Raw genomic sequence first — 24,045 nt, forward strand, 5'->3', positions numbered from 1 at the left:
ATATATCAAATCAATCCTTTCATTCATTTGTTTTTTTCGAGTCATCTGCAATTCTGCATTATCATCTTTTGATACTGACTGATGAATAAAGAACTTTATATAATTTGATCATCATAGTAACATTCAGTACATCAAATCTTTTATACATGAACATTCAGTATAGAATTGTCATTTCTGTTCTTGAACAGGAGTTTTCCGAGCCTAAACATTGAGGAATTTACAGGATAAACAGTTCAGATGCGTCTCCCTTTCATCGTCAACTTCTGATTGTCGTCATCATAATGGAAACTACTGCCATGTAAAATCAATGAGATCCAACATGTCTAGCTGAAGGCAAATCCGTTCTGGAGCAAATGAATTGGTCCAGAAGAGTTTATGAGCAGACACAAGTTGTTTCAGGAACAGCAACTCCAAATTCTTAATGGTAACTGAAAAAATATACAATGACATATCAGAAGATTGCGACTGCGTAGAGATCATCAAACGTGAGAGGATAAAGCTTGTAAAGAGATAAATCAGGTTAGGATCAATGTTACCTTTTGACACAATTGCAAACCTTCAGCAATTTTCATGTTGGCCAAGAAATTGGCAGTAAACCAAACCAGAGCCAACAGACTCCTTTTTAGCCACAACGAAAAAGAAGAAGTTTATTTGCTTTTGGCTTTCCGTCTAAAAATCTAAGGAGCTGCATCAGCTGCCATTCTCTGGTTTGAGGAAATGCAACTTTCATTGATTAACTCAATAACAGTCGAAGAATCAGGAATATACTTGAGTCGAACCATGTTCTCCACAACCTTCTCAGCTACCTCCATTTCTCCCACTTTGGCAAAACCAGAGAGTAGAGCCCGGCATGTTGAAATACTTAGCTTACACCCATCATCAACAGCGTTCTTAGCAAACATTTGATCCAAAAGCACAAGTGCTTTTGTCGTCATCCCTTCTTTCAGGAAAGCATTGATGATAACACTATACATTATGTTGTCTGGTTCAATTCCTGCAGCAATCACCTCATCAAATACAGAAAACATTTCAGATCTTCTACCCATTTTATCATACCCGTTTAGAAGAGATGTGTAAGTTATAACAGTAGGCATCAGATTAGCTTTCTGCATGTGGTGAAAGAGCTCCTTTGCAGCTTCCAAGTTTCCTTCCTTACATAGATAATCAATCATAATGTTGTATGTTACATCATTGGGCTTGCCAAACTTATCAAACGACCCATCCATTAGCCGATTTATCATGTCTGTTGTTAATTCTGTTTTTCCAAACTTAAAAACCCAATTGATCAAAGCATTGAAAGGGGCGGAACTAGAAGCACAACCCTTCTCGTTTGTCTCAAAGATGGTTATAGCTCTTTCGACATCGTTCAATCTGCAACACCCATCCACGAGTGTTGTGTACACAAAACTATCAGGAACTAATCCCTTTAGTTTCATCTCATCAAATAACTGAAAAGCCTCAGCCAGATCACCAGATTTGCAATATCCATCTATAATTGTACAGTAGGTCACTGCATTCGGGGGAAAACCTTTACCTGACATTTCGTCAAGCAGTTCCTTAGCTTTTTCGATTTCACCAGATCTGCAGAAGCCACCAAGTAACATGTTGTATATGATAACATTAGAAGTCAAACCTGCTTGAACCATCTCATCAAAAATACTAGAAGCCTTCTGCATATTTCCCAACTTAGAAAATCCATCAATGAGAGTACCATAAGAGAATACATCAGGTGCAATACCCTTTCCACGCATTTCGTGGAAAATCTCTTCGGCATCATTTACTTTACCATTTTTAACAAGACCATTCATAAGAACAGTGTATGTTTTAGCATCCCCCAGGATCCCTTGTTCAACCATGGATCTGAATGCTGAACATGCCTCTATTACTTTCCCCTTTTTGCAATACTCATTGATCAAACCCGTGCAAAGAACCTTATTTGGAATTACACCACATTCCAGCATCTCTTTCACATACTTATCTGCAGATGCAAATTCCCCTGCCTCTATATATCCACTGATAAAAGCCCCATAGGTGAAAGCATCAGGCTTAAATCCGTTCTCGACCATTTCAAGCAGAAACGACCTTGCTTCATCCATTTTTTTAGCCTTTGAAAGACCAATTATAAGGGAATTGTAGCAAAAGGTGTCAGGTGCGATTCCTTGTTCTCTCATTTCTTTTAACACCCTCACTGCATCTCCAAACCTACTTTTCTGGAGAAAGGTTTTGATCAATGTGGTATATATAACCACATTGGGTCTGCAACCACTTGCACCCATTTCCTTCACAATGTTATAAGCTCCATCGAGATCCCCAGAAGAACACATGCCTTTCACCGCTGTACCATAAGTATACGGAGATATGACAATGTTCCTCTTTTTTATTTCAACAAGTAACTCATAACCTTTACGTACATTCTTTTCTCGAAAGAATCCTTCGATCAAACTAGCATAAGCCCGAGCACCTGGTGTCACTCCGAATGTGATCATTCCATCAAAGAGAGCCTTTGCCTTCTCCATCGCCCCTTCCTTTGACATCACACAAATAAAATAATCATACATCATAGGATCGATGCTAAATCCATGTGAAACCATCTCATGGACTAGTCCGTTCGCAGCATCTGCATTTCTACCCTTCAGTAAACCATCAATCAGTATACTATAAGCAACATTATCAGCAAACAAACCAACACTATTCATCTCTACCAGCAACGATTTAGCATCTTCTAGTCTCTTTTGCTTACACAACCCATCTATAAGTAAATTGTATGATTGCCTCGATGGCACCAATCCTTTGCAACTCATCGACTTCTTCAGCTCAAGTGCTTCATCCAGATCTCCCTTCTTACACAAAGCTTCAACTACCAAACTATACACATTCAACGTTGCCGTCCCCAATTCTTCCTCGGTTTTGAGAAGAACATCTTTTGCCAACTGAACATTCCCATCCCTACAATGTGCACCAATCAACATCTCATAACTCTGAACATCAAATACTACATTTCTCTCAACCATCCCCTTATACACATCCCAAAACAAATCCAGACGGTTCCTCTTCAACAACGCATCCAACAAATGATTACATCGTGCCAAACTAGGAACCAAATCCAAATCCAAATCCTTAGTGCTAGAAAACACAAATACAGCTTCATCTAAAAAACCTTTTTCAATGTATCCATCAATCAAGATCCCAAATAGAAGAACTCTATCATCACTCTTTCCCACAAACTCTCGTAAACATCTCACAATCGAACTCCAAACCTCAGCTACAGGCCACTTCCTCTCAATCATCCGGATTACAACACTATGAGCTTTCTCAATACTACCGAAATTACACAAATCCAAAGCGAGAAACGAAAACGAATCCAATTTCTGCTCCGTGACTTTTTGAGAATCAACCAAATTGAAGAAACTCAAAAGCTTAGAAGGATCATCGACGCGTTTGGATCGTAAAACGGAGAGAACTACTTCTGGGTTTATCTCGATCGAAAGATTCGAAGATACCAGAGTCTCACGCCAGTTCCCTTGGTTGAGAATTCCCGCTATTTCAGCTGATGCGTCGGGAAGTTTCTCATTGTTAACGGAAAACGACCGGAAAAGTAAACAATTCGCTCTCTTGACCAAACATCTCTTCCTGAACAACGTCGATCCCATCATCTCCGATACCGGGGATTCAGCTACCTCGCCGGAGAAGAGTTATTAAATCGAACTACGATTGTTTTTTTTTTTCTTAAAAAAAGATTCCATTAGGCCCACAAATATTTGGGCTTTTGGGCCCAACCACGTACGGGCTCCTTGCATATCCGATGGTTTATAGAGAATTTGTTTTTTTTTTCTTTTTGTCGGCCAATGGTGTGTGTTTATAGAGAATTGTTAGGTTTGTTTTGCATTTCCAGGAAATTGATTACAAGTGATTTAAGAGTTTTATACTAGAGAAAACTGGAAAAAATCACATATTGATATATGTTATTATTTATTCATAGACACTGAATTAAATAATATTTGATAGCTAGGTCTCGAGAATTCATATGGAGGGAGATATGATGAAGATCCCCACTAAAGTTGAAATTCAAATGGTGCATGAATGTTTACACAAATACATAGTGTGTGAAATGCATGGTTTGACCAACTTTCTTTCTTATTTTGTTTTGACATGAGAAATGTTTTTAGAAAAGTCGACGGGTATGGGTAAACCATTAACTAATACTAAATCGCTTGTTTCAAAATTTATAAAACGTGTTTTGTTAATTCCACAATATGTGGGGGGCGTATATTTACACGTAGGCTTGACGATTTCTTTGTATAAAATATAAACGTGAGGGGTAAAAAACCGTGTGAAGTCTTTGCAGTAATTTTACTTTTTTTTCACCAAATCAAATATATTAATATTAAAAATATTTACAAAATATAGAAACATTCCAATACAAGCATTTTATGTAAATATGAAAAATTGATCTAATTTTGATGAATGAGTGGAAGTTTTTTTGCAATATATTACATTATGTCGCTAATATTTAGATTAAAAATATAAATAAAACAATCAAATGGTTTGAGTTTTAATAAGTATTTTGATAATTTTAATTATTTGTATTAATTTAAAAATTCTTATTATTTTTTGTTAAAATTCTTTAGCAATGTCACTTAAAATCATAAAATTTAGTTATTTACTATAAAGTAACCCAAAGACCTCGGGAAAAAAAATGTCTACAATAGTAAAATAAAATAACCATGATTCAATAAGCATTCCTAAAAGAGTCTCTTTAACCATTATAACTAGAGTTACTACGATTGGATGTTAGATAAAGCGATATACTATCGATGAAACTTCCGAACTAAATCTTAATTATGATAACATCGTTTTTTTTTTTTTTTGAACAACAATTATGATAACATCGGTAAGTAATCATTTGTAAGATCAAATTTGGATCCAAATCCAAGTTCAAATTTCAGTCACCCAAAATCAACTTTGAATAAACATAATAACTAAGTGCTAACGTAAGAAGAAAATAGTAGAGGTAAAGATTATTTATTATTATTAGATGTTGCTTTTTAGAATTGTTGTTACACTGCTCCAAGTTGATTAATCTTTTGCACAAAAATAAATAAAGAAAAGAATTGTGTTGGAAGCGAGGAAGCAGTGACTAAAGTCTAAAGAAAACAACTTAACCATGCACGACTAATTGAAATCATCTTAAGACGCTTTCATCGTCATTAGATACAATTAATAAATTATTGTTTATGACCCATCGACACAAGTTGGCTTCAAAAACTAGTGCACTCCATTTTAATAACCATTATGTTTAGCGATAATATAAAATAATAATTTGTGTTTCTATGGTCAAAGAAAACGATTAAAAGTATTTATTTTCTTAAAGCGATGTTTAGACAGAAATAGTATACTTTCACTGAGAAGTTTTCCAAATTCTATTAGCAAACAGTTATATTTTGCAAAAAGATTTTTTACCTTGTCTAACCAAAAGAATTACTATGAATTTTTATTAATTTAATTAACAATTTTTAAATAGGAACTGTATATTTATTTTAATTTCCAACTCAAGTTCAAGTTCCTAGCGAAGATTTTAATAAATGGCAGAAGCCGACAACATTGAAGCACTGTCGGTGGGGGAGAGTCCGTATTCAAGATTGTTACAGATAATTATGAAATTTTATTTTTGTCGTATTTTCTTCATAATTTGACCCGATCAAATACAAATTGTTAGTAGTATCAAACTATTCTTAATTAGACGAACCAAATCACGAGGACAGGAAGCTCGACACGTCACACGTGGGCAAATTGATAAAGTCCGACTAATTGAAACCATAAACAAAGACCAATTAATAAATATCAATTTGCTAATTTTAAAAATTAGATTCCAACGTTGATTAATGACTAAAATAAATCATAAGATTTCTAAAATTGTATACATATTGGGGGGTAAAGACGGTCCAAAATGTACAGCACAAACGTATTCCATGCAGTCTTGACAACTAGCCACAAGCTTGATTATTTAATCAAAATGTTAGTAATTGATTATGCTTTTAATCAAGTATGTTATCTCTAATTGACTTGAATGATAGGTTATCTTCGTCTATGGTGGAGCCACTCGATTAATTAAGCATTAAATAAATATTTATTTAATCTATCCTATGATTTTGAATAAATTGACGTACATGGGCGGCTACAGTTGTGTGTACGTGTATTAATGGGTTTTGTTTGTTTTAATTTGGATTTTTATGTTCTGAGTTTTTGTTTATATTGGAATTGCTGTAAGGAAACCATTTGTTTTCAAAAATAGGTGGTTACTTGGAGGAACCATAAATCATCAAAAGAGGAGGAGGCTATGGGTATATTTTCTAATGGTAGCTAGAAAAAAATACATGGAACTCCTGGAATATTCACAACCATAAGGATCAAAGACTCAAATTTTGATATATGTTTAGAATCGATTTCAACACATATTATAGATTCATGAAGTTGTAAGTGAAAACTTACATAAACCCTAAAATCTTTTAATATCTGAATTAATCACTTAATAGAAACATAAAGAGGGTTAGCGAAATACCTCCTTTCATTGCAGTGGAAAAGTCTTCCTGAATGGAAGACTGAAGCTTAAACTTAAGATCGGAGTCTCGGTTTCTCTCCCCTGGCCTACAAACGTTTTCTCTTTAAGTGTTGCAGCTTTTTGGAACTCCTTTTCTGATGGACTGAAGGTTTATATATATAGGTGGAGAGAGGACCAAGCTCCGTTTTTAGGGTTTTCTCCGGATTGATTTCGACCGTCCATCAAAGTAAAGCCGGAGGCATGTGTGACAAGTGGAAGCGTAGGAGTTCGACACATGTCGTAATTGCGACACTTGTTACGCATGCACATCGTAATGCGACACTTGTCGCCATTCGACGATACTTGTCACTTTCCGTGACACTTGTCGTCAGTATGTGACACTTGTCGCGACTCCTTGACATTTGTCGCCTTTATGCGACACTTGTCACCATTCTGCGACACTCGTCGCCGTTATGCGATGCATGTCGCCATTCCGTGATATTTATCGTTCGCCTTTAATGCATATGCTCTTGCATATTCGCCACTTTTCCATGAGCGGAAAACTCGTTTAGGTTACCAATTATACATTACGGAATAACAACTCTGATAGAAAACAGACGATGACTATACGACCACATAATAAAGAAATGAAACATTTCTTATATTGTGAAATATTTCTTACTAATATAAGATCAAGGAGTTGATAGGATCCAAGTAGATGACCACACGGTTATATCTACGTAGATGTCGTAACCAGAGTTGATGGAGCCGGTACAAAGGACCACACGGTTTTCTCTGCTTCGGCTAAGGGATGGAATGGATCGAGGGACGCCACACAATCGATGAGTGAGATTGTGATAAGTCGAAGAACTCACTAATCCAGGGGAACCCGCACAAGATCGGTGAACTCGTAAACACTTAAAGAAAATTCTCTCTTTATTGATAATAGGCAAAAACGTGAGCTACAATGGCTGCAATGGACCTTATTAATATATCGACAGCCTCGACCTTCTAGGGTCTTGAAAAAGAGAATAAAAGGCAACAAATAATTGAGAAATAAATGACAAAAATAAATCTAGACTAATTTCAACCAACCTGCAAAAGAAAAGGAAATTTGACATTTAATTGAAAAGAGTTAAACGCATACCTTAGCTTGGGGAGGAAGCTCTCGGCCTTGGGACGTCTTCCTCGTACGTTTCCTTAAGTGGCGTCGTTTGGTGTGATGACAAAGAGAACTTGGGCTTGACTTGTCTTGAGAAGAGGCCTTTCACTTGTTGGTTCATAAAAGCTTGGGCCAACACTTAAGTCTAGACTCTTAACCTTTGTTTGTTGCTCCTCTTTGGCCTCTCTTTCTTCTTTTTTAAGCTTATTGCTACAAAGGGTGAGATTATCGAATTGTGTGATGGTGTTCTCCATTTCTTTATAGCTTATCAAACTCTCCACAACTTTGTTGAATTCTTTCCGCATTGTCTTTGTACCGGACCTTGTTCTAGGTGGTTGGTACATAGTCGGAACCCGGATAACTTCGGTATGGTTTGAACTCATGTCCTCATCATTCTCTCGCTCTTGAGAGGGTTCTGTCCCCATATGCGGTTCACCTTCAAGAAAAGGCGCCAAATCAGCGACATTGAAACTTGTTAAAAATTTTAACTCACCTGGAAGCTCGAGTTGATAGGCATTGTTGTTGATTCGTTCCAATATCTTGAATGGACCATCTCCACGCGGCGATAGTTTGGACTTTCTTTGGTTTGGAAATCTTTCGGGTCTCATGTGTAACCAAACCCAATCACCAGGCTCAAAAATCATTTCCTTCCTTCCTTTGTCAACTTGTTGTTTTATCTTTGCAGACTTTTTCTCGAGATTTTCTTTCACTGTTTCATGTGGTTTCTTGATGGCCTCGGCTTTAGCCACACCATCTTGGCTTGTTTGTTCCGTAGGCGGTATTGGTGAAAGATCTAGTGGTGTTGTGGGCTTGAATCCGTAGACAATCAGCTCTGATACCAAAATGATATAAGATCAAGGAGTTGATAGGATCCAAGTAGATGACCACACGGTTCTATCTACGTAGATGTCGTAATCAGAGTTGATGGAGCCGGTACAAAGGACCACACGGTTTTCTCTGCTTCGGCTAAGGGATGGAATGGATCGAGGGACGCCACACAATCGATGAGTGAGATTGTGATAAGTCGAAGAACTCACTAATCCAGGGGAACCCGCACAAGATCGGTGAACTCGTAAACACTTAAAGAAAATTCTCTCTTTATTGATAATATGCAAAAACGTGAGCTACAATGGCTGCAATGGACCTTATTAATATGTCGACAGCCTCGACCTTCTAGGGTCTTGAAAAAGAGAATAAAAGGCAACAAATAATTGAGAAATAAATGACAAAAATAAATCTAGACTAATTTCAACCAACCTGCAAAAGAAAAGGAAATTTGACATTTAATTGAAAAGATTTAAACGCATACCTTAGCTTGGGGAGGAAGCTCTCGGCCTTGGGACGTTTTCCTCGTACGTTTCCTTAAGTGGCGTCGTTTGGTGTGATGACAAAGAGAACTTGGGCTTGACTTATCTTGAGAAGAGGCCTTTCACTTGTTGGTTCATAAAAGCTTGGGCCAACACTTAAGTCTAGACTCTTAACCTTTGTTTGTTGCTCCTCCTTGGCCTCTCTTTCTTCTTGTTTAAGCTTATTGCTACAAAGGGTGAGATTATCGAATTGTGTGATGGTGTTCTCCATTTCTTTATAGCTTATCAAACTCTCCACAACTTTGTTGAATTCTTCCCGCATTGTCTTTGTACCGGACCTTGTTCTAGGTGGTTGGTACATAGTCGGAACCCGGACAACTTTGGTATGGTTTGAACTCATGTCCTCATCACTTACAGAAGTCATTCACTCTTTGTATGTCTACTAACATTTTAATGTAGAGCTTTTTTATATATATCCATTCTATTTGAGATATTTAACCTCTCAAATAATCCATTGAAAATGAAAATTATAGATTATCTATTATTACGATTAACGAATATCATAAATGTGATATAATTAGAAAAAGAATATATATAAATTCAATGGTATAAATGAAATATAAGAATAAGCGATATTGGATAATCACTAATCTTGATCGTGAGGCTTGGATTTCAACCATTAGTCTTAAGCTCTACCGACGACCGTTCTAGACCTAGTCACATTGGTATGTTATAATTGTCTAATGTTTTATTGTTATACTAGATTTTAATCCGCGGTACACCGCGGGATGATTTAATTTTAAAGTTAGTATAAAAATATTTTGTAAATTGTATCTCCTTATAACATATTTATTTATATTATAGTTTACAATTGTTATTAAGTAACGGTATACCACGAATCCACGTGATAATTATTATAAAACTGAGGATTTAACCCGTATTAAAGCGGTATATAAATATTGATTCAAATTCGTCCGCCATATAAATCATTTCCGAAATATAACCCGTTCCGTAATTTCTTAACCCGTCCTGTGATTTGTATTAAAAAAATAAGGATTAAATCCGTATTGAAGCGGCGGATTAATGATATTTTAATCTTTTTATTATTGTTGATTCAAAAACCCGTCCCGCCAAGCCCATCCCGCCAAAAAACTCATTTATTTTATTAATGTTCTTATTTATGATATGATTCTGAATCATTGTCTAAATATTTTAATCGATGTAGAACGTTGAACACACATTTTCGTCAATTGGATAATATATGTCCGTTTTTAAAATTTCGAATCACAGTATATGCAGAAAAAAAAATTGATTTTTTTTTTTTACTTTATGTATTATATGATGATTCAAAACAGTTAAAAACAAATCAAACAAAGATGATAGGAGAATCATAATTATAAATCTTAATCAAATCTTCTAAAAATCTAAATTATTAAATATGGAATATCCGGTGTATGAGTTGGGTTAAATATAACCCGACCCAACAAATTTTTTGTGAAGAAATTTTTAAAATGGGTCGGATATCCGATATACCTGAAAGCTTTTTTACCCATCTGTCACAAAAAGTGCTGCGATTATACTAGTATAGATTGAGGAGTTTTGAAAAAGTTAACTATTTTACCAACATTGTGCTATGAATGATGCAACTATATAATGGGAAACAAATCTCCTTGAGTTACAAGAAGTTTGTAGGGAGACTTCTCCTCTCAATTTAGAACTACATAGTTTGATCTGAATTATGTTTTCCTTCTTTTAAAGGTTAATTATCGAAGCGTCATTTATTTTTTCATCAAAATCTAAGTTTTGTTTAAATTTGAACTATGGATCTTAGAAAACACGGCTTTTCAGATATCAAGAATCAATTGGTGATAGAGTATATTTTATCTAAAAATGAATAATTGAATATGCTCATATTTTGTAACCTATTCAAAATATTCAAGTACTTACATGGTGTGCTAAAATCAAATTACGGTTAAAGTTAAAAATTTAAAAATGGCAGAATTCTCTGTTTCTTTATTTTTTTTTAAATATAGTGATCTTAAAATGTCACAAAATCTGTAAATCATTATGAGTTTATCATCATTACATAATTTGTAACAATTTTTATATTAATCAAGTAAACTAATTGGAATTTGTGGCAAACGATAATACATGTGATTATTGAAGCAGGTAGGTAGGGTGCTTTATATGGCTGGACCGTTTTAAAGTTGGTGTTGTGTTTTTATTTCCAGCTTTAAGATATGATTCTCACTTTTTTTCTGCGAGAAAGATATAAAAAAAAAGAGTCATTAACAACAAATTATACTCCTTAATTAGTTACAAAAAAAGTAATTTCATTTCTATATATAAAAATACACATAAATATGACGTCATCATCTGTAGTCTAGCCTAGCCCGTTTCTTCACCTAAACGACTGTCACGCAACGTGCGTGACTAGACGTAACCGAACTCCGATAGGAACAAACTTTTTTATAAATAAAATTAATTTCATTTTTAAAAAGAACAAAAAAATAACGAGTAATTCATTCTGGCTTTTACCTGCGAGACCCACGTGCGTTGGAAAGTAGACTGCTCACCACGTGGCGTGTGTCCATTCGTTTTCTGGATAACCGGCAAGTCACTCCAGCGTTATCCCGCAATTTGTAAAAACGACAGAAAATCAACTCGTTTGAATAGAATGGCTCGAGTCCACCAATCAGATCTCACGAGCCATTTTGTAACTGACCAGTGACTAAATCTGTAATCTGACCTCTTTTATTAATCCGATTGAATAAATTCGCTTGGAGTCCGTCACTTGGTGTTCTCAAACGCGTGTGTCTCACTCTCTTAAGATGAAGAAGTGCGTTAATGACGTGGCATGTTAGGATAAAGACCAAAGACCAGCTTTTTTCACTCATTTAAAAACCAAATAATAAAATTTAATTTTTACTGTACTTTAAGTAAATTTGTGTCCTGATTAAGATTTAAGTAAATTTATTTCATATTTTATAACTAGTAGAAGCTGAAATTTGTATTAGCTTATAATTTTAAACTAAAAACTACGTTCCTGTTTTTAAATTATTGTTTAACGAAGAAATAATAATAATATATAAAGAAAATAGTTAATTAAGGTAGGGAAAGTAGGGTTTGGTCTGTAGGTTAGGGTTCAAAGAGGGAAGAGATTAGGAGAAAGGAAGCATGAAGGCATGACCCATTTCTTCAATTAGTGCTCCTTAATCTGGTGACACGTGTAGGTCCCACGTGTAATCACTTCACATTTTTTTTATAAAAAAAATCAATTAAGTAAAAACAAAACTTTGTCCATCATTAAATAGTAGTAGTATAAGATCCTACCAAAAAAAAAAAATAGTAGTAGTATAAGAAGCTCTATGCCTTTTACTATATACTTTTTAAATATGTGTGCAAAGCTTTACCCGAAAACAATCAATCTATCATTGGTTGGTAATGACTAATGACACATTAACAGTGTTACAGAATGATTCCTTTAGTTTTTCTACAGTAAAATGTTTGGTGATCTTATTGTACAACATAGACAAATACTCAAATTATGTCTTGTAATTTAGATAATGGACGAATATAGTTTGAAATATTTATGGATTCCCAACAAGATTTCTTAACTAGAAAGACAAACCAAAAAAATAGAGCACATTTTGCTCGTTTTCCATCAACCCTATTTATCCAATTTGTTCACATCATGGACGGATCATCAAGAATACCGAAACAAATAAAAATAAATATAAATGGCTATATAGATCAACCCTATTTAGCTACTAGTATTAGAAATTGACAATAAATGGGACATTCACGTGTGTGAGCATGTACTACTCTACACACATGTCGACAGTTATTATATACGTTGATAATATCAATGATAAAAATACGAAATTATATATACTTATCTATTTAACCATATTTGCTATTGTACTATTTAGTCTATTTTCTTTGGCCAACCTTTGTATTAAATATTGTACTATTAGTTTCAATTATAGGTCTATCACGATGTAAATTTCTAAATAGTGGTTTAAAATTTTATATGTTATATAAAATACAGATTTTATTTTTGGAAAACGATAGTTGAAAACTTGAAATCTATACAAGATTAATAGCTCACTAGATTTTAATCTGCGGTGTACTGCGGGATAATTTATTTTTTTTGCAAATTATATCTCTTTATAATATTTTATAGTTTACAATTGTTATTAAGTATCGGTATACCACGAGTCTACGGAATAATTATTAATAAATTCAGAATTTAACACGTATTCAAGCGGCATGTTAATGATATTTTAAAATTTTATAAATATTAATTTAAACCCGTCCGCCATATACACCGTTATGAAATATAACTCGTTTCGTAATTTTTAACCCGTTTTGTGATTTGTTTTATGAAAATAGTGATTTTAAAATTTAATAATTATTTATTATATATAAAATTTAACAAATTATATCATTTTCTAAGACATTTATATTTTAATAAATTATGGATTTAATCTGTATTAAACATCATGTTAATGATATTTTAAAATTTTATAAATATTGATTCAAACTCGCCCACCTTATAACCCCGTTAAGAAATATAACTCATCCTATAATTTCTTAATCCGTCCCGTGATTTGTTTTATAAGAGTAGTAATTTTAAAAATTTCACAATTATTTATTATATATAAAAGTTTGCAAATTGTATCATTCTCTAAAATATTCATATTCTATATTTTACAATTGTTATTAAGTAACATTATACCACGGAATAATTTTTGGTTTTATACAATCTTTTATGAGGGAGACTGATTTGATATGTCTAATATAAGTGGTACTAAAAAAAAAATTATGGATTCAATCTATATTGAAGCGGCAGATTATATTATTATGTATTATCAAATGATTCAAAACAGTTAAAAACAAATAAAACAAAGATGATATGAGAATCATAATTCTAAATCTTAATAAAATCTTATAAATATATAAATTATTAAATATGGAATATCCGGTGTATGAATTGAGTTAAATATAGTCTGATCTTACAAATTTTTTATGACGATTGATATGTATGACGTCGTATGGATAATTCAATAATTGTGGTAATTCTTAAACACATACTCCCTCTGTATTCGAATAGTTGTATTAAAAAAAAGTTGACAATGACTATTTTAACCTCATCCTAACAAATAATTCACAATTTAGTTATCAATTAATTGAGGTTAATTTAGGAAGTCTTATACAAAAATTATATTAAAATGTCAAAACGACAACTAATTAACAAAAAAAAAGTGTAGAGCGACAAGTATTCGAATAGGGTGAGAGTATATTAAAATTATCAACAAGCCTCGAAAACATGCTTTACAAAAGCCTGTGTCTACTTTACTAGATAAGGACCTGTGCGTTGCACGGGTTGCCGGTCGAAATTATCATTCTTAACTTTTAATTTTATTTTTATAAGGATAGCTAAAATTATATAAACATATATATTTTAAATAATGCACCATTTTAATTATATTTTCAATATAGATTTATAATGCATATTGCACAATATAAAACACTATTTGTAGTTATGTTATACTAATTATTAAATCATCTAATATAAATATTAGCCTATTTATAAAATTATATAATTTTTTGCTTATTATAAGTTATAAAGTCATAAATATTTATACGTTATATTACTAAATTTTAATAATTTATTTACATCTATCGGAAAAGTGTATTACACTTTATAATTTCAATATGGGCAAGATTGAAAAAAACGGTAATAATAAAAAAAGTTGAATTTATATAGTTACGTACTTACGTGGCATAGTCAATTTTTGGCTCATATTACCCATTTCTTCGTTTTCTTTTTTATTCCTTCCGTTCGCCGGCGAGAAATTCTCAAATCTCTCTATTTTTCTCATTAGATTTTCTTTATTTTTGCTTGAACTCCTCTTTCTTCCTCTTTCTCGCCATCCTTTTCCCCTATCTCTATTTCTTTCCTTCTTCAGACATCACCACCAAGGCTCATTACTCTGACTCACCACCACAAATGAATCTCACTACTATCACAATCACCACAACCATCAATACTGAATCTCGCTAATTTCGATAAAATAAATGATTCGATTAACCTGAATTTTTGTTTTGACTCAACAGTCTTTTGTTTTGGTGTACCAGTTTTTTAACTTTAACCTCCACCTTTATTAACATTTATCGCCACCACCACCACCAAACTTGAACCACCGTCATCAACACCAACACCACTGTTATCGCTTCTTCTCCTCTTTCTCCAAATTCTCTTATTACTCCACTTTCATTATCTTATCCAACATCAGGGCAAGCCTTTCTGACAACAACTCTAGTTTATGCTCATCGCCGTTCATAATTCTTATTTGCCTCCATTGTCATATATTCTTTGGGTCTGAATATCACATACAATTTTTAGAAAATCATTGCTATTCACAATGTTTGTTTTTATAATTGACATAATATATTTACAACAAATGATAAATGCATGTAATTTTAACATGATCATATTTTTTTTTTAAATCACCCAATCACCACCTCCGGAACCATCAACCACCACCATCTGAAAACGTTAGTTTCCGGAACTTTTTTAACTCATGGCTATTTTCTTAATTATTTTTGAGTCAAATGTTAGTTACTTTATAATTTATAATTTACATTTATAATTTTCTTACAATTATATTTTTATTTTTTTATTAAAAAGGAAAATTTATTTGACACATGGTAAAATCTGTGATCGAAATATTTGAAACATGTCACGATTTCGTGAGTTACTAACTTTGAAAACCATACTTTTTTTAATTCATGGCTATTTTCTTAATTATTTTTGAGTCAAATGTTTTTTACTTTATAATTTATAATTTACATTTATAATTTTCTTATAATTATCTTTTTACTTTTTTATTAAAAAGAAAAATTTATTTGACACATGGCAAAATCTGAGATCGAAATATTTGACACGTGTCACGATCTCGTGAGTTACTAAGTTTGAAAACCATACTTTTTTAACTCATGGCTATTTTCTTAATTATTTTTGAGTCAAATGTTAGTTACTTTATAATTTATTATAATTTTCTTATAATTATCTTTTTACTTTTTTATTAAAAAGGAAAATTTATTTGACACATGGCAAAATCTGAGATCGAAATATTTGACACGTGTCACGATCTCGTGAGTTACTAACTTTGAAAACCATACTTTTTTAACTCATAACTATTTCCTTAATTATTTTGAGTCAAGTGTTAGTTACTTTATAATTTATAATTTACATTTATAATTTTCTTATAATTATCTTTTTACTTTTTTTATTAAAAAGGAAAATTTATTTGACACATGGCGAAATCTGAGATCGAAATATTTGACACGTATCATGATCTCGTGAGTTATTAACTTTGAAAACCATACTTCATGTGTTTGAATATTAAATTGCAAGGTAGTAGTATAAAAATTTCGTAGGCTTTCAAGACACCAAATTAAAGAGTACATATTAAATTTCGTACTTTTCTTTTTATATATCAATTGGTGATATACGAAGACCATATATTATTATATATTAGGGCTAGTTTATGGTAGATTATTAAAAAAAAAAAGGGTTTTTCTTTTTAACGGACAAAGATTCCTACAATGGTTGCTTTTAGACCACACACAAATGCTACACAGTACTCTTGGGTCCCACACCTCTTAGCAAGTGCGTTACCAACACGTGAATTTTCTCTCCCCATTTTCTCGTCTTTTTTCCTCTTTCTGTATCGTCTCGCTTCCTCGTCCATATCGCGTGTGACGTGTTATTGTCGAACAGTCTTCTTATTATTTCCCATCTTTATCCTGAATTATTTTAGATATTTGTTACAACGTTATGACTTATGATTATTCATGGATTTGTAATTTTGCAACAGATTTTGTGTTTCACAGAAGATAGTTTACGTGTTGTTAAAAGTAATTTATGCAGAAAAATAGTGTGATTTTTAAATATAAGACGACATAATGGCTAATGCTAATTAAAAGAAAATAAAAAGTTTCCTCGCGATTTAAGAATTCAACAAGTCAAAACGATTTGGTATTTTCTTACCGCATTTGAATTTATTGTAGCTAATTATATGTACTAAAAGTCTACAACATAAGTATCGTTAGCATGTTGTTTTGTTTTTAATTAAATTCACAACTCCAATTAGACACATTGGATCTACAGAATAAACACCAACGTTTTAGTTCATTCGTAATTTGGACTAAATTTTTTTAGAAACACTAATTATTCTTGTTTGCCAGCCGTATGAGTGGGCTACAATACATCAGATTTTTTTTCCTTTTAACCCCTCTAGGCAAGGTGAGAGAAACCTAATCCTAACCTAAAATTCAGGAAACCGTTCACGAAGAAATCTCCAGAATAATAAAGGGAGGTAATCCGATAAACCTCCTAATGATTCTATTATGTGATTAACCTAGATGTTTAAAGATCTTAGGGTTCATGTAAAATCAACTTACATGTCTTCTGTTCCTAAAAGATTGATTTTCTAAAGATTTCACATATTTTAAAAAACAATCATTGTTTAATTATTTATATTTATTAAACACTTTTTAATAAATTTTGAACTAATAGTAATCTGCAACTGATAACCATTACGTTTTGAAATCTACGATTAATTAATATCAATTTATTAAAAATAAAGAAAAAATGTTGAAAATCAATTTTAGTGGAACAAACCCAAACCACTAAAACATCAAACTTCTAGGAATGAAAAGAGTATATATTTAGTTAAAAAAAACATATGTATTTATGATGGACCATACACAAATTTTACCTTTGAACATATTAATCCCATTTGCCAGCTGTATTAAGTGGTAATCCAAGATTTATTTAATATTGTACTTAAAATAATTATGGAATACTTTATTATTTTTCCTATTCCTAAAAATTTGATGTTTTGAGTTTTTTTTCGTGTTTTATAAAGATTGATATTTTGTAATAATATTAATAATATAATAATAAATTGTTCTTAATTAGTTTGTAAAACTTAAAACATTAAGATCATATGAAGTATTAGGGTTTCGTATTTTTAGGATTTTAATATGGTTGAGGTACGTATAATATTCGACAATCTTTTATACATGGTATTATTCTATTATCTGAGGTGTAATTTAATTAAGAGAAAATAAAAAAACAATAATGAAACGTCTTTGTATTTCCATAAAAAGAAAAACAGGGTAAATTAAAAGTACGAGAGATTCACGAGACGAAAATCCAAAAGCGCACGATAGCCAAAAGACCGTGGAAAAATGACATCCGAAATATCTTTAAAATGCTAAAATACGCTTATTTTCTTGGTGCCACGTAGCTTTTTTTTGCTTTCTCTCGTTCTCTCTACGTCCCACCAAGACCTGCCTGTTCACAGCACGACAAAGCCACTTCCCAATAAAAACACAACACCTTTCCCATTGACGCTCTCTTTCCCAAACACCGTTATCGTCATTACCCAATCAAAAGTCGACGCTTGTTCACGACGTGTTCACGCCGTTAGTCCCATCTAAAAAAGTAAAGCAGCCTTTATTTTATTTTTTTTGGTAGGAGTAAAGCAGCCTTTATTACTTGCTAATCTATACTCCTCTACACATTTAATTTATTTATTTTCTCCCCTAATGGAATTATTTTGGCAACTAAATTTAAGTTATTTAATTAAATATTCAACTCACAGTCAGAGTTAGTAAATAATACTAGACCATAGTTTTTTTTGTTTCAAGATTACTTTTTGTATTGGTCAACAATTTTAGGATGAGTTAAATTGCTATATTTCTGGGGAAATACGACTTGGAAATGTCTGCAATTTGGGTCAATGTATCTTTTCAATTTTTTAAGAAATGAAATTTTAGAAAAGGATATGACAATATTTTTTTTGTAATAGGAAAAGGCATTATTAAAAAATAATAAGAGTTGAGGAAAGAAAATAAAATCGTCACTTGTCTTTCGCTTTGTGAGGTCGCAGACCCTGGTCCCCCGGAAATGGTTACAACCGGGAATAGCCGGTATGAAATAGGGAATGGTAACCGGTGAATGCCGGTTATCCATAAGGGTTAGAAGTTCACCGCGGTTGAAATGATTGAGGCTGAAATTTGACTACTCTGGTTAAGCCTTTGGTCGCCTCAGACCCAGAAACACAAAGATAGGAAAGACGAAGAAATAAAAAGAGAGAGAAAGTTAGAGAGAGAAACTCAGAGAGACAAAAGACAGAAGAAGAAAATTGGATGTTCAAGCGTCTGTGACTCCGAGGACGGCGAAGGAGAGAGAGAGAGAGCTTGGAGTTGTTGTATCTCTAAATCGAAGGCAATTTGAGGTGAAATTGGTGGTTTATCGTTTTGATTCTAGGGTTTATCTTTCTCTGATAGTTGTCTCGAGTAATGTAAAGGAGCTAAACCAGTGGTGATTGTGTTTTTCAGTGAGATAGAGACAAAGAAAGGAATCAAGTGGAGTACCGAAGCGAGCTTTGAGCTTTTTCAGAGGCGGATTTGGAGATTTCTTGTTGATATCGTCTGCTTAGAGGCTTATTTGGTACCAGATGAAACAGATCTGAGCCTGAGAAGGTATGGCGAGTTCGGAGGTTTCAATGAAAGGTAATCGTGGAGGAGATAACTTCTCCTCCTCCGCTTTTAGTGACCCTAAAGAGACTAGAAACGGCGAGGGGCAAAAAAGTAATTCTAGCCGACCCGCTGCGGCTGAGCGTGCTGGTAAGTCTCCGTTTCTTAGGTTTTCTTAAGCTTGGTTATGCGTACAGACTGAGTTGATCTAATTCTTCTTCTTCTTCTTCTTCTTCATAGTCGACCCTGAGGCTGCTCTTTACAGAGAGCTATGGCACGCTTGTGCCGGTCCGCTTGTGACGGTTCCTAGACAAGATGACCGTGTCTTCTATTTTCCTCAAGGACACATCGAGCAGGTGAGATTTTCCATCTTAATATTATTGGCTAAATCTTTGTCTTTATACTCCTCTTTGATTCCTGTCTCCTGAGATATTTTCTGATGAAATTTGTCGGTTTCCATTGTTGATGATTAGGTGGAGGCGTCGACGAACCAGGCGGCAGAACAACAGATGCCTCTCTATGATCTTCCATCAAAGCTTCTTTGTCGAGTTATTAATGTAGATTTAAAGGTAGGTTTCTCTCTTTTTTTTTTGGACAAGTTTGGTTTATGACTCTTGAATTGTCTCTCTGCTAACAAGAGATTTGTCGATTGTTTTTACAGGCAGAGGCAGATACAGATGAAGTTTATGCTCAGATTACACTTCTTCCCGAGGCTAACGTAAGTTGTGTTTTCTGATTTATTGGTTTGGGTGCTGTAGGATGATCTTATTAATCCAGACGCTGAATTCTCTGTCTTTTTTGGTTCAATACAGCAAGACGAGAATGCAATTGAGAAAGAAGCGCCTCCTCCTCCACCTCCGAGGTTCCAGGTGCATTCGTTCTGCAAAACCTTGACTGCATCCGACACAAGTACACATGGTGGATTTTCTGTTCTTAGGCGACATGCTGATGAATGCCTTCCACCTCTGGTTGGTGTTTCATTTGCTTCTATTATCTCTATTCATTGCCCTATTATTCCTTAATGTTTGTTCTAAGATTGCCTTCAATTCATTTTTTGGTTCTTCCCTCAGGATATGTCTCGACAACCTCCCACACAAGAGTTAGTTGCAAAGGATTTGCATGCAAATGAGTGGCGATTCAGACATATTTTCCGAGGTATAGGAATCTGTATGAGTCGTATTGTTGACACCTATTTTGTATTTTCTTTTTCTTTAGTCTTTGCGTCATCAAACTTATGTGGTTGTTGATGTCTGTGTTAATGACCAGGTCAACCACGGAGGCATTTGCTTCAGAGTGGGTGGAGTGTGTTTGTTAGCTCCAAAAGGCTAGTTGCAGGCGATGCGTTTATATTTCTAAGGTTCGTGGATTTCTTAGTTCATTGTTCTGTTGAGCTGTATCTGCTAGATTCTATAATGTGAAATATCTAATTCTTCTACAGGGGCGAGAATGGAGAATTAAGAGTGGGTGTAAGGCGAGCGATGCGACAACAAGGAAATGTGCCGTCTTCTGTTATATCTAGCCATAGCATGCATCTTGGAGTACTGGCTACCGCATGGCATGCCATTTCAACGGGGACTATGTTTACAGTATACTACAAACCAAGGTTTGTATTGGTATTAGCTCACAAAACAGCATTCAGTTTTGAGCTCTTTGCTGTTTATATCTCTATTTCTCTGATGCTTGGCAGTGAATTACTCTACTAAATGGTCTCTGATGCTCGCTGTTGTTTTGTTTGATACAGGACCAGCCCATCTGAGTTTATTGTTCCGTTTGATCAGTATATGGAGTCTGTGAAGAATAACTACTCCATTGGCATGAGATTTAAAATGAGATTTGAAGGCGAAGAGGCTCCTGAGCAGAGGTGAAAACTGTCTCTTGCTTTTTTAAACATTTTAGTCCTCTTGCCTTTTTTTTTGCGTAATGGTGAATCTAACAAGTTGTATTGATATATATTAGGTTTACTGGCACAATTGTTGGGATTGAAGACTCTGACATCACTAGGTGGCCAAAATCAAAGTGGAGATCCCTCAAGGTATAACCTAGTTCCTAGAGAGGATCAAGATTATTAGACTGAATGAATGCCTGATTATTCATTTGTATTTCAGGTGAGATGGGATGAGACTTCTAGTATTCCTCGACCTGATAGAGTATCTCCGTGGAAAATAGAGCCAGCTCTTGCTCCTCCTGCGTTGAGTCCTGTTCCAATGCCTAGGCCTAAGAGGCCCAGATCTAATATAGCACCTTCATCTCCTGACTCTTCAATGCTTACTAGAGAAGGTAATGTATCCCCCTTCAACTGCAGTACATATAGTAGTGCGTCTGAAAATTAAATTGCACTTGTCAGTGGGAGACTAATTCTTTGTACATGAAACAGGCACAACTAAAGCAAACATGGACCCTTTACCAGCAAGCGGACTTTCAAGGGTCTTGCAAGGTCAAGAATACTCGACCTTGAGGACGAAACATACTGAGAGTGTAGAGTGTGATGCTCCTGAGAATTCTGTTGTTTGGCAATCCTCAGCGGATGATGATAAGGTTGACGTGGTTTCGTGTTCTAGAAGATATGGATCTGAGAACTGGATGCCCTCAGCCAGGCATGAACCTACTTACACGGATTTGCTATCCGGCTTTGGGGCAAACATAGAACCATCCCATGGTCAGCGGATACCTTTTTATGACCATTCATCATCACCTTCTATGCCTGCAAAGAATATATTGAGTGATCCGGAGGGCAAGTTCGATTTTCTTGCTAACCAGTGGCAGATGATGCAATCTGGTCTCTCCCTGAAGTTACATGAATCTCCTAAGGTACCTGCAGCAACTGATGCCTCTTTCCAAGGGCGAGGCAATGTTAAATACAGTGAATATCCAGTGCTTAATGGTCTATCGACTGAAAATGCTGGCGGTAACTGGCCAATACGTCCACGTGCTTTGAATTATTATGAGGAAGTGGTTCATGCTCAAGCACAAGCTCAGGCGCAAGCTCAGGCTAGGGAGCAAGCAACAAAACAACCCGTCACAATACAAGAGGAGACAGCAAAGTCAAGAGAAGGGAACTGTAGACTTTTTGGCATTCCTCTTTCCAACAACATGAATGGGACAGACTCAGCCATGTCTCAGAGAAGCAACTTGAATGATGCTGCGGGGCTTACACAGTTAGCATCACCAAAGGTTCAAGACCTTCCCGATCAGTCAAAAGGGTCAAAATCGACAAACGATCATCGTGAACAGGGAAGACCGTTCCAGACTAATAATCCTCATCCGAAGGATGCTCATACGAAAAGCAACTCAAGTAGGAGTTGCACAAAAGTAAGTGTTTGCTATTATTTAGTACACAGAGTATTAGGTTGTGAGAACCCTTGAATCACTTTTCGACTAACACACGATACATTGGTTTAAAGGTTCACAAGCAGGGAATTGCACTTGGCCGTTCAGTGGATCTTTCAAAGTTCCAAAACTATGAGGAGTTAATCGCGGAGCTGGACAGGCTGTTTGAGTTTAACGGAGAGTTGATGGCTCCTAAGAAAGATTGGTTGATAGTTTACACAGATGATGAGAATGATATGATGCTTGTTGGAGACGATCCTTGGCAGTAAGATTTTGCAGTTTTTCCACCTTCACTTCCTCAATTTATATCCATGTTAGTGTTTTTTTTTTATTAACACGGACACAATGATGTTTTCACAGGGAGTTTTGTTGCATGGTTCGCAAAATCTTCATATACACGAAAGAGGAAGTGAGGAAGATGAACCCGGGGACTCTAAGCTGTAGGAGTGAGGAAGGAGTTGTTGGGGAAGGATCAGATGCAAAGGACGCCAAGTCTGCATCAAATCCTTCATTGTCCAGTGCCGGGAACTCTTAAACAAACAAAACCAGCAACCCTTTTGCTACAAGCCGAGGTATGTCAAATTGAAGACGAATACCAAGTTTATATCATTACATTCACCTGATGTTTGGTCTTTTTGTGACAGCAGGAGGAGGGTCGATTGGTGGAGGAGACTGGAGAGCAAAATGGGATGATGGTTTTATAAGATATGCTATTAAAAAATGCAATTTTTGAAGTATTTTGTTGGCCACTTAGATTATTAGCATCTTCCACCATCCCTTATTATCTAATAATAATTATTATATATATATTATAAAGTAAACATAAAAAGGTTACAGGTATTAAATAGTAGAATATGAAAGGCTCTTTTATAAGTAGAATATGATGGTGTGGAGTTGTAGATGGAGGCTGGTATCGGTTCTTGTTATATGTATTTTTTTTTTTTCCTTTCTTTCAAAGATCTCTCTTGAAGTCTTTTTATTGTTTATATATTAATCCCAATGTACATAAATTTTTAAGCTTCTGCCCGTTTCATTGTGTTTTCGATTTACATTTTCTCAACTTATTTTCTCTTTCTGACTTTTGGTTTGGTTTTAACGTTTTTATACTTGAATGTCTTCTTGTTAGCACTTTGTAGCTTTTCGTATTCATA

General features: G+C 34.3%; 3 protein-coding genes across 3 annotated transcripts; 1 reads left to right on the forward strand and 2 right to left on the reverse strand.

Annotated features, from left to right (window-relative positions):
- Positions 1–79: 79 nt before the first annotated feature.
- Positions 80–4,421, reverse strand: LOC9300840 (pentatricopeptide repeat-containing protein At5g61990, mitochondrial). The gene is made up of 2 exons (XM_021016178.1): positions 537–4,421; positions 80–428 (listed from the first exon to the last, which is right to left on the reverse strand). The coding sequence occupies exon 1, from the start codon at positions 3,651–3,653 to the stop codon at positions 678–680; it is 2,976 nt and encodes a 991-aa protein (XP_020871837.1). The 5' UTR covers positions 3,654–4,421; the 3' UTR covers positions 80–428; positions 537–677.
- Positions 4,422–16,434: 12,013 nt separating this feature from the next.
- On the reverse strand, positions 16,435–17,057 carry LOC9302538. Its single transcript, XM_021025181.1, has one exon. The coding sequence runs from the start codon at positions 16,768–16,770 to the stop codon at positions 16,603–16,605; it is 168 nt and encodes a 55-aa protein (XP_020880840.1). The 5' UTR covers positions 16,771–17,057; the 3' UTR covers positions 16,435–16,602.
- A 2,006-nt stretch (positions 17,058–19,063) lies between these two features.
- Positions 19,064–23,939, forward strand: LOC9302539 (auxin response factor 2). The gene is given in 17 exon segments (XM_002864718.2): positions 19,064–19,326; positions 19,430–19,717; positions 19,808–19,923; positions 20,041–20,136; positions 20,229–20,285; positions 20,380–20,535; positions 20,638–20,722; positions 20,834–20,924; positions 21,006–21,170; positions 21,309–21,428; positions 21,524–21,599; positions 21,673–21,844; positions 21,942–22,876; positions 22,969–23,159; positions 23,255–23,414; positions 23,417–23,466; positions 23,542–23,939. Coding segments are annotated over 16 exon segments (2,658 nt in total). The 5' UTR covers positions 19,064–19,326; positions 19,430–19,575; the 3' UTR covers positions 23,588–23,939.
- The last annotated feature ends 106 nt before the right edge of the window (positions 23,940–24,045 follow it).

This window comes from Arabidopsis lyrata, assembly GCF_000004255.2.
Source record: "Arabidopsis lyrata subsp. lyrata unplaced genomic scaffold ARALYscaffold_8, whole genome shotgun sequence".
Lineage (NCBI taxonomy): Eukaryota > Viridiplantae > Streptophyta > Magnoliopsida > Brassicales > Brassicaceae > Arabidopsis > Arabidopsis lyrata.